Below are 15,697 nucleotides of genomic sequence, written 5' to 3' on the forward strand. Positions count from 1 at the left end.
GATGCAATACTACATTTTCATCTTTATTTCACTGTGTTAATCTATAATGTAATTTCATTTCTTGTTAGAATGCTGATATTTCGCCAAAATAAAGATAGATAAAAGCCTTTTCTCTAAGAGACACCTTAATGGGGAAAAAGGTTAGGGTGATAAAATAGCTGGAATATTCGTCGTCGTCATCATGCATGGTCTCTTCCGGGAGGGTGCGTTTGATTCGATGCCAGTGACATCAGCTGTGCGGTGAGTGTGCAGAAAAAAAAAGCCGCTGGTCTTGCAGGCAGCCCGAGCCACTCCTCGTCCGACCGCAGCGCCAGCCAGCAGCATCTCAAGAAAGAAGAAGCGGGCGGGTGAAAGCTCCGAAGATGTCCGCCCTGCAGGTGCAGAGCGCAGCGGCCGAAGCTATGCTCGCGACCGAGCCGGTATCGGTGACGCCCGGATCGGCCGCGGGAACTCCGGCCAGCCCCGCGCGGCACTTCGTCGACTCCAAATTTTACCTGCTGGTGGTCCTGGGTGAGGTGGTGACGGAGGGGAACCTCAAGTGCGCCGTGGCCGACATCGAGAAGGGTAAGTCAGCCAGCGAGACAGCAACAGGGCGGAGGTCTCTCTCGCTCTTGTTCTGTCTCTTCTTTCTTTTTTTATTATTATTATTTTTCAATTTCATCGACGGACACATAGACGTATTGAACGCATTCATGTTTATTATTAATAGCCTCAGTGCACACTTTGATGAAATAAACTGATTGACCCTCTGTCCCGTGGGAGCATCCCTCCGTCTCCTCTTCCTCATCTTCCACCTCTTCCTCCTGCATCCAGCGCTCTCATCCCACACCGGCCGGTGGGCGTGGCTCGGGCCGCACTGCGGTCCCTACGGGAAGCCACGAGGAACACACATGCATACTGCATATATTTAAAACGTAGTTGTTTTACAAGATTAATTTCACGAATTAAGCTCACCCCTTTGCTACCATTCCATTTTTGACTGGGCGGGGCTGAAGCACAATTCACAGACGAATGGTAAAATTAGATTAATCGCAAATTTAGTCGACAAATTGATCCATGGAATGAATTCTGAATCACAATATTATGAGGCATCATAATTATCATTAACCCATGTACCAGCTATATAATCATCTTTCGGCGATCGACATCTAGATTATTTTGACTGGCAGAGTTACATACACGTAGTTAAAGGGGGGACAGGTGGGTCAGGCCCCCCTGGTGGCCGAAAAGTGCCATTGCATGTGATTGACTTTCCTATGTATTTCTCTTAAAATGAAGAGTTTTCCTGAAAAATACTGTCTATAAAAGTTGTAAAACACTAAAACAACAAAAATGAAAGAAATGAGAAAAAAGATATTTTTAGAATGGATCAAAATTATTTTTCGAACAGATCATGTGACTAGCACCTTAGACAGTCATTTGCTTTGATTAGCCAAAACCACTCGAGGACTGAAGAGGCAAGATGGATATATGGCGGAAACACCCCAATTTGGCCATTGTCCATTTTTTTCATTGTGACGTAATTTGTTTAAAAGTTTAAAAAGATAAATAAATATTTTCAACATAAAAAGCTCTTTGTGGTGATAACGCAGTGCCACAGTGGCTTAAAGACTAGCAGCACATTCGACACATTACGTAAAACAAATGCTAACATAACGGTTTTTAAGCTTTTATCGAGAATCGAGACTGTTTTACGTTCACATATATAAATAATTCAGGGATTTAAGCATTTATTCACAAGAATTTTCAATGTAAAAAGCTCTGTGGTGATAAGGCGGCGCCACAGTGGCTTAAAGACTAGCAGCACATTTGACATATTTACATAAAATAAATGCCAACTGCCTGTTTTTTGCTATTAATCAAGATTCGAGACTGTTTTATGTCCATATATATCAAGAATTTGGGTTTGAAGCATTAATTCACAAGAATTTTCAACATAAAAGCTCTGTCTGTGTTTCCACTCGGTCAGCTTTGACGGCGATAGGCTCCCTATTAATCGGCCCCACACCCAGTGTCCCGTCAGTATATTATGAAGTCTATGTCTTGGATTAGATTAGATGGATTAATCTATCATCAACCCAGATGTCCAATCAATTTTGACAGGGGTGGGCGCGCCAAGTTAGGCCAAATACATTTTGCTCAGTTTTTATTTTTTCCTAACTGAAAAGGTATTATAATAATACATATTCAAAAAATGGTAGCCTTTTATGCAGAGAGAAATTTCATTTTAAATGGTCAATAGTGACATAATTTGAGGTAAAATTCACTTATTTGACAATCTAAGAAAAAGTAACATTTAAAAATTGAACACATTTTTCTTCAAGATGTAAGCATATTTTTAAACTAGTCAGTTTGAACATTTACACTTAATTTTCTTGCCTTTAGTTTTCCCATTTTGGATGTCTGACATTTCACAGCGAGCACATTGTCTAAATATTTTAGCAAATTCATCCCTTTGTGCCGGCACGGATGGGAGCAAAGCGACAAAGCGCGTGTGGTGCCCCACCCTCAGTGCTGCTTTGTTTTGAGGAGAAATCATGACGAGTGACCGCGACGGTCACAGCTGTGACTCAGCTCGGCTCTACCGTTGTAGGATTCCAATGGTCGGATGCTCTCAAAATTCTTTCATGTTTTTATTATGGATGTGACAATATATCGAAATTGTGATACAGGTAGTCCCCAGTTTACGAACGAGTTCCATTTACAAACGAGTTCCGTTCCTGTGCTGGCGATGTTATCTGGATTTCCATGTTAATTAACCCTTTCAAATACCTCTAGACACCCTCTAAATGAAAAAAAAATCCAAAAAATGTATTAAACGTCATTGTACTGTCCTCACCAAGACGTTGGAGCTACAGTGATATGAAAAAATATCTGAACCTTTTGGAATTTCTCACATTTGTACATTAAATCACCATCAAATGTGATCTGATCTTTGTCAAAATCACACAGATGAAAATACAGTGTCTGCTTAACTAAAACCACCCAAACATTTATCGGTTTTCATATTTTAATGAGGGTAGCATGCAAACAATGACAGAATGGGGGAAAAACAAGTAAGTGAACCATCACATTTAACATTTTGTGCCCCTCCCCTCTTTGGCAGCAATAACTTCAACCAGACGCTTCCTGCAGCTGCAGATGAGTCTGGTACATCGATCAGGACTAATAGGACAAATTATGTCACAAACTCCATTTATGTTTAGCTCAAATCTTTTACATCCATTCAAAAGTGAGATAATTTGTCGGATGACACAAAATGACATCTGTCATAAGCATTCATTATTGCTCATTGCAGTGTCATGTCAGAATTATAATAGTGTTACCAAATACCATTGCTAGCAATTAGTGAAACAACTGGAACGGTAACTGAAGAAATAATTAGCACAGAAAATGATGATTTTGATTGTTATTTACACCTGTAGCGCTGCAATGCATTCTAGGAGGCATGCTGGACAACAAAAGTGTTGACAGCAGGACGGCAGCAGAGGTTGGCTGTCTTCCCCAAGGGAAGTGATGGCCAAATGAAGCTTCTTGAAGCAATGAAGCTTTGCAGCCGATTGGTTCAAAGCTTCATGGTGGTTCATTTGGTCTTATGATGCCGCTGTCAAATAAAGTGTTACCGGTTAATATATTTTGGTGTACATACAGCGGGGCAAATAAGTATTTAGTCAACCACTAATTGTGCAAGTTCTCCCACTTGAAAAGATTAGAGAGGCCTGTAATCAACATGGGTAAACCTCAACCAAGAGAGACAGAATGAGAAGAAAAAAAACAGAAAATGACATTGTTTGATTTTTAAAGAATTTATTTGCAACTCATGGTGGAAAATAAGTATTTGGTCAATACCAAAAGTTCATCTCAATACTTTGTTATGTACCCTTTGTCGGCAATAACGGAGGCCAAACGTTTCCTGTAACTCTTCACAAGCTTTTCACACACTGTTGCTGGTATTTTGGCCCATTCCTCCATGCAGATCTCCTCTAGAGCAGTGATTTTTTTGGGGCTGTCGTTGGGCAACATGGACTTTCAACTCCCTCCACAGATTTTCTATGGGGTTGAGATCTGGAGACTGGCTAGGCCACTCCAGGACATTGAAATGCTTCTAAGGAAGCCACTCCTTTGTTGCCCTGGCTGTGTGTTTGGAATCATTGTCATGCTGAAAGAAACAGCCACGTCTCATCTTCAATGCCCTTGCTGATGGAAGGAGATTTTCACTCAAAATCTCTCCATACATGGCCCCATTCATTCTTTCCTTTACACAGATCAGTCATCCTGGTCCCTTTGCAGAAAAACAGCCCCAAAGCATGATGTTTCCACCCCCATGCTTCACAGTGGTTATGGTGTTCTTCAGATGCAATTCAGTATTCGTTCTCCTCCAAACACGAGAACCTGTGTTTCTACCAAAAAGTTTTATTTTGGTTTCATCTGACCACAACACAGTCCTCTTCTAGATCATCCAAATGCTCTCTAGCAAACCGCAGACGGGCCTGGACGTGTACTTTCTTCAGCAGGGGGACGCGTCTGGCAGTGCAGGATTTGAGTCCCTGGCGGCGCATTGTGTTACATTTTGACGCCAGGGGGTGAGATCTCGCATGGAGCCCCAGATCGAGGGAGCTTATCAGTGGTTTTGTATGTCTTCCATTTTCTAATAATTGCTCCCACTGTTGATTTCTTTACACCAAGCAAAGAGTGAAGAGTTACAGAAAACGTTTCGCCTCCGTTATAGCTAACAAAGGGTACCTAACAAAGTATTGAGATGAACTTTTAGTATTGACCAAATACTTATTTTCCACCATGATTTGCAAATAAATTCTTTAAAAATCAAACAATGTGATTTTCTGGGTTTTTTTCCACATTCACATTCAAGTAGGAGAACTTGCACAATTGGTGGTTGACTAAATACTTATTTGCCCCACTGTATAAATAACGCAAGAGATAGAAACCTGGACAGATTTTTTTTTTTCACTGAATTTTGAATTAGAAGTCATGATCAATAACATTGCACTCATGATCATTCAAATAATGCATTTTCTTTGGTGTACTTTTTGCAGGTATCCGCTCGTGGGATGCCAATCTGATGGACTGCAACCTGGACCAGGAACTCAAACTCTTCGTTTCCCGACATTCGGCACGGTTCTCCGCAGACGTCAAAGGTAAAAAAATAAAAAACATTAAAATACATTAAAAACAATCCCAATGATAAAAACCCACTGTAATTTTGAAGTAAAAAAAAAAACAGCATTAAAAAAAAAAATTTAAACCAAACAAAATTGTTATTTTGAAATAATGACAATTATTTTTTGCATATTGTTCAATGAATATTTACCGTCTTTAGGGCAAAAGTATCATTTTCATCAACTTAATTTAAAATTGCTTTTTTAAAGTCACATTTTTTTAAACTGAAAGAGATTAGGGAATAGAATGGGGAAAATAACTTCTTTTTTGGGGGGGGATCCTACAGTCATAAACTCAACATAGTCATAATCTTTATCTATATGCAGGTTATGACGTACCCGATTTATGTGATTACGACACCGGACTCTTGTCCGCCATTTTGTTTCCAGTGTTTTTTTTGTTTTGTTTTTTATTTAATTGTTTGTCGCGTAAACAGTACCAAATTGTACCTCATCGTATTTTGTTTTTATACTTTATCATAAACTTCAAAATGGTATTGACGGGTCGGATCGGTCATGCATTGCGCCTCGCCTTAAAGTAGGGGGCCGCCCACATCAAGAGGCGCTATTCACAAACACGCATGCAGCGATCTAACGCTGGATTTCTGTTGAAGTTCAGTTCTCCCAGACAGTCTAGAACAAATGGCGGGACGGTCTGTTCAAACATAAGGAACATAGGAGAACGCCTGATATCCAACGGATAAGACGGCTGACAAGAGCTCCTTCGACACTGACGCAAAATCCACAACTGTCGTTGACCGGACAACAATAACTCCCGAATCTTCCTGTCCAATCTACAAACAGATATCCAATAATAATAATCCCAAGCACACCATTCTTCCTGCCCATGGCCCGCCCCGCGAGAGCCTTCAAAAGACTGAAGGTTTACCTGATCGTTGTCATTTTTTCTCGAGAACCTTTTGTTGACTTCTGATATGGTGACCTTGGAACGAGTTTGCCTCCTTGCCTGAGTGTTTCTGTTTCACCTAGCCAATCTGGACGCAGTCTACCCGAATAAATTGTCAACTTGTTCTTGGTGAGCCTTCTTTAAACCATTCAAAATGGAGTCAGTACAAAGGGTTAAGACCAGGGGTTAATTTGAGCCGGATCTTGCCGGAACGTGATCCGGCACCTCTCGATTTTGGCCTCCCTGTGTTCCGGGATTTATTTGGGCAGATCCGGCACCTCTCGTGCATAGAAATAACATAGGGCTGTCAAATGATTAAAATTTTTAATCGAGTTAATTACAGCTTAAAAATGAATTAATCGTAATTAATCGCAATTCAAACCATCTATAAAATATGCCATATTTTTCTGTAAATTATTGTAGGAATGGAAAGATAAGACAAGACGGATATATACATTCAACATACGGTACATAAGTACTGTATTTGTTTATTATAACAATAAATCAACAAGATGGCATTAACATTCTGTTAAAGCGATCCATGGATAGAAAGACTTGTAGTTCTTAAAAGATAAAAGTTAGTACAAGTTATAGAAATTTTATATTAAAACCCCTCTTAATGTTTTCGTTTTAATAAAATTTGTAAAATTTTCAGTCAAAAAATAAATTAGTAGCCTGCCATTGTTGATGTCAATAATTACACAATGCTCATGGGTGCTTAAGCCGATAAAATCAGTCGCACCCAAGCGCCAGCAGAGGGCGACAAAACTCCAAAAAACACAAGTAACAAGTTGACATTGCACTGTGCTGTCGTTTTAATCTGTTTGAGCGGGGCATGTGCGCTAATTGCGTCAAATATTTTAACGTGATTAATTTTAAAAAATAATTACCGCCCGTTAACGCGATAATTTTGACAGCCCTAATAATAATATAAAAACGTTGGGGGAAAAGAAGGAGAGGAGTCGTAGATGGCTATCTCAACATTATTTTGGCAACAATAAGAAAACAATAAACAAAATAACAGCGGACTGCCGCCACATTCGACTGCGAACTTTTGCTTGTCGCCTGTCTCCCCCTCGCTTCCTACTACTCACAGCTCTCCAGTCCCAGGGTCTCTTAAACGGACCGAGCTTTTTGTTGACAAAGGTATCGAACACATGACGTGCTGACAACTTTCTTTATTAACACATGGAGCTAACAACACGAACACAACTTGGGGCTCTCGGCAGGCTGTGCCTCTCTATCTCACTCCCGCATCACGTGACCAAAACAACGGTAACGTTGCGTGCACTTCAGGGTGCCTCGGAAAACATTATATCAGAATATTTCACATAGTTACGGACATTACAGTATAAGATAAAATAATAATATGCATAAATTCATTTACAGAACAAATCTCAATAATTGCATGTTGTTTATAAAAAATTAACGTCATTTGATAGAGTCAGAGATTTGTTGATGCACTGAAAAGCTGGACCAACAAATCACGTCCCTGACATAAGGAACACAGGAACACAGACTCCCCCTTTTTCAATCCAAACTCAAAACTCACCTGTTCAGATTCGCATATCCATAATAATCCCTGATTTCTTTGTGTTTTAATGCTCTGCTAATTATTTTCAAACATTAGCATTTTTATTGTTTTGAACGTTCCATTTCCTAATGATTTTTTTACAGTTTTTAGTCTTTAATTTGTCTAATTGTTTTTTAAATGACTGTACAGTGACCTTGAGTGCCAGGAAGGCGCCTTCAAATAAAACAGCCAAGATCAAATGGTATTTCAACATGCCAAAAAGACACTGCATTTACTGTCTTTTTTTTCAAAAAGAAGCAAGATGGTTCAAAATGAGTCAGAAAAGCACAAAGAAAAAGAAAAAAAGAAAAGTCCCACAGCATGGCAAGCGGACATTTGCATTTTGTTTTCAGCACCATTTTCTGCGTATGTTCCGGGACCTGTGCCCGTGTCGTCATCCCTTCGCTGTCATATGTACCGTATTGACCCAAATATAAGAAGGTGTTTTTTGCGTTGAAATAACACTGAAAAAGAGGGGGTCGTCTTATATTCGCTGTCTAGACATTATACCCATTCACTACATTAGATGGCGCCAGATATCATTGAAGCGATGTTCTGTCATGACAGTTCTCAGCTACTCTCAAGTTTAACCAGTTTGCATTATTTTATTGCAATGTTTTTCCTTATTCAGATTTGTTTCAAGGCTACAGTTACAGTTAGACTTTTAAAAAAAAAAAACTGGTCCCACAATGCGAAGTTTAAAGGGTTTTTGGGACAATTGGCCCGAGCCCAATTCTTTACCCTAAACTTAACTAGACACTGGGGTATTGCGGATATTGCGATAACTAGATAGTAACCTTTGCTATGTGTGGAAGTCATTTAATGTTGTGAATCAACCGTTAAAGTTGTTAAAATTGCTCCCGTTATTGCATTAGTTCCCTTCTGTCTCCTTTCGACATGTGTAAGTTTTAAAACTGTTTCATCATTTATTTAAAGATAGATTTAAGTCAAGATTTTGCCGATTTAGGAGCATTTTAGATAAAAGGTTACTTAGGTTCGCTACAACAGAGCTTTCCTAAGAGGTCTACTGCTTTAAGATGGCGGCTGTTTACTAACGCATCTATTTCTTTAGATATGTTGCTAATGCCATCTTGTCTGTCATTTGCATCTAGTTTCCTAATATATGATTTCTAACGTAGCATTATGTGGGCGTAGCTTGTAGGCTACCGGCTACATTATTGGAGCTACCTAGCATCGCGTTTGCAACGGCGTCCCCATTCCTGCTCTGCTCTCTCGTCTCTGTGAGTCCGTCTCTCTCAGACTTTTCTCACGTCAACCAACATAGTAACGCAGAGTAACGCACGCCTTTCCTGCCTCAGTAACGGTAACGGCGTTGCCAAAATGAGAAAAGTAAATAATTAGATTACTCACTCCTGAAAAAAATAACGCCGTTAGCAGTGTTGGTTACTTTAAAAAAGTAATTAGTTACATTACTCATTACTTCTTCCAAAAAGTAACTGAGTTAGTAACTGAATTACTCTATAGTAAAAGTAACTAGTTACCAGGGAAAGTAACTATTTCCGTTACTTTAAAAAGAACTTGTTGTATGTCAAAGAATTTGAAATTTTCTGAGCAGTATTCGAGTCAGTGGAATAGAGAAGAACAGACAGGTAGTTAACTTGTTAGGTGCTTCAGCAGATTTCAGTTGCTTACCACAGATGTCGACAAAAGCTTTGCCCCGGGACATAAATTACACATTACATGCAGGTTCTTTCCTTTAATTTCGACAAACTTGAAATAGTGTCTATATCTCCACCTCTTAAAGGAGAATTTTTCATCTGAATGCTTTGCCATCCCGACCCTGTGCATCTGTTTTGCGTATGTGTGTTTGCCGCACGCGCTGTTCCGGTTTGCTTGTGAAATCACCGGCTCTGATTGGCCTACCACGACACATGACTCTAACCCTCAGCCAATCACAATCACTTCCATCGCATCTCTCGAGGGGCTGCATTTAGGTAGGCTCGTTTCCCGACAATTCACGTCACCTTCAAAGCGTCTGCCGTCCTCAAGATGGAAGCAGAATTATTGCTGGCTGACAGTGGGAGATGGGAACGTGGCTAGCATCAGGTGTAGCAAACACAGAAACGTTACCAAACTTTGGAAAGCAATGTCTAATTGAATGAGCAGGGACAAACAGCTTGGAGTCAGAAGTTCGTGCGCTATTCTCGAACCTGAATGCACCCCAAGTCTTGGATGACAAATCATCAGAGCAGAGAGTCGACTCGACACGGCTGGTAGTTTCTTCAACTTATTCAGAGTAAGTAACTCACCGCTTTTGACCGTCAGTAACGGTAACGGCGTTGTAACGGCGGAAAATGTAATTAGTTAGATTACCCTGTTACTGAAAAAATAACGCCGTTACGTAACGGCGGTATTTATAACGGCGTTAGTCCCAACACAGGCCGTGAGTAACGCCGTTATATTCTAACTCCGTTATTAACAACACTGATTGCAATTTTGTTGTTTTTTCACAATAGATTGGTTTATTTACATTTCAAAAACCAGAACCCATTCATTTACGAATGTGATTGCACTTTAGTTTACATATTTAAATGTTCAGATATTTAGATTTGAATGAGGCAAAATAACATGCTTTTTCTCTCAAATATATTGTTATAATCATTTTTCGGATGTACTGTAATTATTTTCTGTATAAAAATTGGTGTTCAAAAAGTCTTTTTTCAAACTTGAGTCTTGAAAAAGAGGGGGTCGTCTTATAATCAGGGCCGTCTTACATTCGGGCCAATACGGTACTTTGCGTTCCGGCACCTTATGATTTACAAATTAAGTCATTATGATTTACTGATTAAGACTAAGGTGAACGCGTAGAGTTTGTCCTTCTGGCCGGATTTCCGGGTTCCCGCCGGCATTTCGTCAAAGAGTACAATTGTGGCTTATTTAGATACTACAAGTCTTTAAGTCCGAGGTCCCTTTAAAGGGAAATTCGCGTTACGTCACTACCGTAGAAACGGAACTCGTTCTTAACGCGGGGACTACCTGCATACCTAATTTCAATAGGCTGTAGTTTTCACACAAAAATGTCCAAATTCCCACACAAACCTGCCAGCCTTTCTCAGTCCAATTGGATTGGACAACTCTAGCTGTCAGTGGCACGGAAACATAATCATTCACTGCTGAAATGCATTTTGATGTGCCTAGTCAGATCAATAAGGGGTGTGCTACCAACCTGAGGATGTGGTGGCACACCATTTGATTGTCATTACATAAGCTGTTTCATCTTTTTATTTCAAGCAAAAGGAGGGATGCTCTGCTCTACAGTTGTTCCACTGATCTATTTTTGGTCCGGTGCCTTCCACATTGATTTCCTCCCGTGTGCTTCATTGCGTGCCTCCAACAGGAAGTGAAAATTAGTGACTGAGAGGGGGGGTGGAGTTCCGATGGTTAATTGCGCGGGTCAAGCCCTGTCTGGTGTGCTGGTGTAGGAGGTTTAGCGCTACATCAGACAAAGGAAGAGCAAATGGAGCGCGTAGAATTGGGAGCTGTTGCTTTAAAGTGCGTATGACAGCAAAAAAGCATGTTTATTTCATATTTTCAGGATCAATAGCAATATTTAACATATACGTTTTTGCCCAAAATAGCAACTTCATTTTTTTTCAAGGTTTCAATAGCTAATAAATCACTCAATTTTCACATCAGAAACTTAATACTTGAGGGAGGCATGCAGAATCATCTTAATATTACTCAATAAAAGCAATATTTGCTTTTTCTATATACAATCACAACTGATTTCGGTTGAATTCCGCTATTGTGTAGAGATATAAAATTCAACATGGCGGCCGTCGCAAAACAAAGAGCTTTTTAAGTTGAAAATTCTTGCAAATACAGTGGGGCAAATAAGTATTTAGTCAACCACTAATCGTGCAAGTTCTCCCACTTGAAAAGATTAGAGAGGCCTGTAATTGTCAACATGGGTCAGAGGTTGCGCTAGACTTTTTCGTTGTCTGTCATTTTGACTGACAGTGTCATAAAAATCCGGTCATAATCTATTTTTACCCGTCACTTACATTTTTAAAATGATAATAATGACATATTCAATAGTATTTAGTTTTCATTCATTTTTAATTAATATTCTGTCCGAACAAGCTTAACAAGAGGCAAACAGACAGCGGAGTGCACCAATCAGCGACGAGCAGACGTGCCGTTAGCAAAGCGACGAGGGCAGGACGAGGGACTTGCGCGCGGAAGTAAACATACGAGGAGAACGGAGTTTATTCAACATGGCTAGCGTGAGACAGACTGTTCTCAATGTCTCGTGTCAATGTGTTTTAGCTCATTTAAAACTGAATTACCGCGGATTGGAACATATTCTCGGCTCTCCCGTTCGCCATCCGTGTTGTTGTAGAGACGACTTTCGGCGCGCAAGAGTGACGTTGCTCGTGAAGAACACGTCACGCAAATAAACAAATCTGATTTGTCGATTGATTTTGTACCTACTCAAGAGGCTGTGTCCCAGACTTTTCACTCAGTGTTTGAAAAATACAGGGAGAACAGTCTGGCCATGCCAGGCAAACACTCAGTTGCCTTGACATTTTTCCGAGTAAGGCCAACGACATCACGCATCAAGAGAGACAATAGCTAATTAATATGCTCACTCGCCACCCTGTGGTCTGGGGTGTGAATTCCAACCTGTCAAAATGACGGCTGGACTTCAGTTTTTTCCGTCACCGTTTAAAAAAAACGGTCAACGACGGAAAATATTCGGTTAACGCGACCCCTGACATGGGTAAACCTCAACCATGAGAGACAGAATGTGGAAAAACCCCCAGAAAATCACATTGTTTGATTCTTAAACAATTTATTTGCAAATCATGGTGGAAAACAAGTATTTGGTCAATACCAAAAGTTCATCTCAATACTTTGTTATGTACCCTTTGTTGGCAATAACGGAGGCCAAATGTTTTCTGTAACTCTTCACAAGCTTTTCACACACTGTTGCTGGTATTTTGGCCCATTCCTCCATGCAGATCTCCTCTAGAGCAGTGATGTTTTGGGGCTGTCGTTGGGCAACACGGACTTTCAACTCCCTCCACAGATTTTCTATGGGGTTGAGACCTGGAGACTGGCTAGGCCAGTCCAGGACCTTGAAATGCTTCTTACGAAGCCACTCCTTTGTTGCCCTGGCTGTGTGTTTGGGATCATTGTCATGCTGAAAGACCCAGCCACGTCTCATCTTCAATGCCCTTGCTGATGGAAGGAGATTTTCACTCAAAATCTCTCCATACACGGCCCCATTCATTCTTTCCTTTACACAGACCAGTTGTCCTGGTCCCTTTGCAGAAAAACAGCCCCAAAGCATGATGTTTCCACCCCCATGCTTCACAGTGGGTATGGTGTTCTTCGGATGCAATTCAGTATTCTTTCTCCTCCAAACACGAGAACCTGTGTTTCTACCAAAAAGTTCTATTTTGGTTTCATCTGACCGTAACACATTCTCCCAGTCCTCTTCTGGATCATCCAAATGCTCTCTAGCGAACCGCAGACGGGCCTGGACGTGTACTGGCTTCAGCAAGGGGACACGTCAGTCAGTGCAGGATTTGAGTCCCTGGCGGCGCATTGTGTTACTGATAACAGTCTTTGTTACTGTGGTCCCAGCTCTCTGTAGGTCATTCACTAGGTCCCCCTGTGTGGTTCTGGGATTTTTGCTCCCCGTTCTTGTTATCATTTTGACGCCACGGGGTGAGGAGGAAGTTGAAAGTCCGTGTTGCCCAACGACAGCCCCATAACATCACTGTTCTAGAGGAGATCTGCATGGAGGAATGGGCCAAAATACCAGCAACAGTGTGTGAATAGCTTGTGAAGAGTTGCAGAAAACGTTTGGCCTCTGTTATTGCCAACAAAGTATACATAACAAAGTATTGAGATGAACTTTTGGTATTGACCAAATACTCATTTTCCACCATGATTTGCAAATAAATTACTGAAAAATCAAACAATGTGATTTTCTGAGCTTTTCCACATTCTGTCTCACATGGTTGAGGTTTACCCATGTTGACAATTACAGGCCTCTCTAATATTTTTAAGAAGGAGAACTTGCACAATTAGTGGTTGACTAAATACTTATTTGCCCCACTGTACGTTTGATCATGGATGGCATGTAAAAAGCTCTCCTCATACACATTCGCCGCACAACAACTGCAGCCGCTTCCGTATGACTCTCGCTGTTTATGTCTTCGCCGTGTAGTAAAGCATTATTTTGCCATATTTGTGTTGACCATTTGGCAGCTACACGCTCCTCTGACGTCAGCCGGTTTGTTCGGCGGTCATTGTCCAGCTGCTTCCCCGGCGAGCTCTCCTGTCCGTAGTAACAGGGGAACGAGCTGTAAATTGCTCTCCGCCGATCGGCAAAGACAATCGACAACCCAGTCCCCATGTGAAATCATCTGGGCTAGTTATGTGTGATTTTCCGCTTCGAAGACTTTGAAACATCACTTGGTTCGGGTTAGCCTATCGGCTAGCTGTCACGCCTCTTGGTTTGTTTACATTCTCCGAAGCCGGGGAAGGGAAATGACATAAGCCCGATTTAGGTGGCATAAAATATCGTTCAGGAGGTGTGACAGTAAAGGTGAAGTCAGCAGTTTTGACCATATTCATATTCCATTTAGCACAAGACTGTTATTTGTCATGACCATGCCATTTATTTAGCTATTAGGGAAAAATACTTGGATAAAAAGAATATCCTGTAAAAAATATTGGAGTAGAGAGACTGAAACAATGACATTTTGCGGCTCTCTTCGTCGCGTTTTCCTCGTTCTGAATAATTCCCTCTCAATGGGCTGCATACTAAATCAGATGAAATCGTTACTCCGCTGACGTCATCCACCTGTTGGGGACGCTAGAGCCCTATAATGGTAGGCGTGGCTAACCGGAAGATTAAAAGACTAATTTCTCGTCATCTGCGCTTTGATAAATTGTTGCATGTAGTCGAATCGTCTAAAAATCTGATTCTAATTCACATAATAATGCTATTTAAGACGTTTTTTCTCCTGTCGTACGCACTTTAAAGCAAAAGTTACGGTGTTGTGTAATCCAACATGGCGGCCGTCACGAAACAAAGTGCTTTTTAAGTGGAAAATTCTTGTAAATAAATTATTAAATCGCGGAATTTCTCTAGATATGAACGTAAGACACTCTAGATTATTGGTTAAAAGCAAAAGACGGGCAGTTATCATTCAATTTACATAAATATTTCAACCCAAAGTTACACTAATTTTATCCATTGATTTTTTTTTTTTTAAACGTTTCAACGTTTAATAAAATAATTCCCTTGAATCCTCGACCAAATCACTCGAGACACTCCTGCATGCTTGTATGCAGTAAAACCTTTGTCCTATTTCCACCTAAATCCGGCGTTAGAACGCAACTTGTGTTTCAGTTTAACACAGTGAAAGCTAACTCAACGTTCTGCCTGGGTCGGCCCCCTAATGGGAAGCCGTGAATTTCTGTGGGAGCTGTCTTGTCAACTGATGGTTGAGTCAATTTTTGGACGTCTATCACCGTCATTGAGGTGGATTTTAAAAAGTTAGCACACACATTGGAATGCATTAATGAATTGCCATGGTTTCAATGTGTCAAGAAATATGGAATTAGGCGTCAAATCTGAAATGTCGGAATTTTATTGTGAAAAGTAGAATTTCGGTAAAACGTCACATTTTCTTTTTCCAGGGCAGAGAATTCTCCATCATAAAAGTAACGTCCTGGAGACAGTGGTGCTCATCAACCCCTCAGATGACACCGTCAGCAGCGAGGTAAGATCAAACTACGCTTGTCACCTATACGTTAGATTCCAAAACAGATTGACAAGTAATCACTATCATCTCCAGGAATTCTACTGAGCCTCATTCTACTTATATTTTCTAAGGTTCGACTGATGATATCCGACTCTGCCAGACACAAGCTTCTGGTCCTGTCGGGCCAAAGCACTGAAAGCACCGGTGAGCTCCTACTTCAGTCCGGATCGTTTTCTTTCTCCAAATTCATCGACATATTTACTGACCAAGAGGTGAGTTGACTGTTTTTTCC

At 40.7% G+C, this 15,697-nt stretch overlaps 1 protein-coding gene across 1 annotated transcript in view; it reads left to right on the plus strand.

Moving 5' to 3' along the window:
• Positions 1-236: 236 nt before the first annotated feature.
• map1b (microtubule-associated protein 1B) overlaps positions 237-15,697 on the plus strand; it is a 30,411-nt gene continuing 14,950 nt past the window's right edge. The window contains exons 1-4 of the mRNA XM_057819724.1: positions 237-564; positions 5,055-5,156; positions 15,341-15,423; positions 15,537-15,677. Coding sequence (XP_057675707.1) covers positions 363-564; positions 5,055-5,156; positions 15,341-15,423; positions 15,537-15,677 — 528 coding nt within the window. The 5' untranslated portion in view covers positions 237-362. The remainder of the gene's footprint in view (positions 565-5,054; positions 5,157-15,340; positions 15,424-15,536; positions 15,678-15,697) is intronic.

The sequence above is a fragment of the Corythoichthys intestinalis genome, chromosome 17 (assembly GCF_030265065.1).
Source record: "Corythoichthys intestinalis isolate RoL2023-P3 chromosome 17, ASM3026506v1, whole genome shotgun sequence".
In the NCBI taxonomy this organism is placed as follows: Eukaryota; Metazoa; Chordata; class Actinopteri; order Syngnathiformes; family Syngnathidae; genus Corythoichthys; species Corythoichthys intestinalis.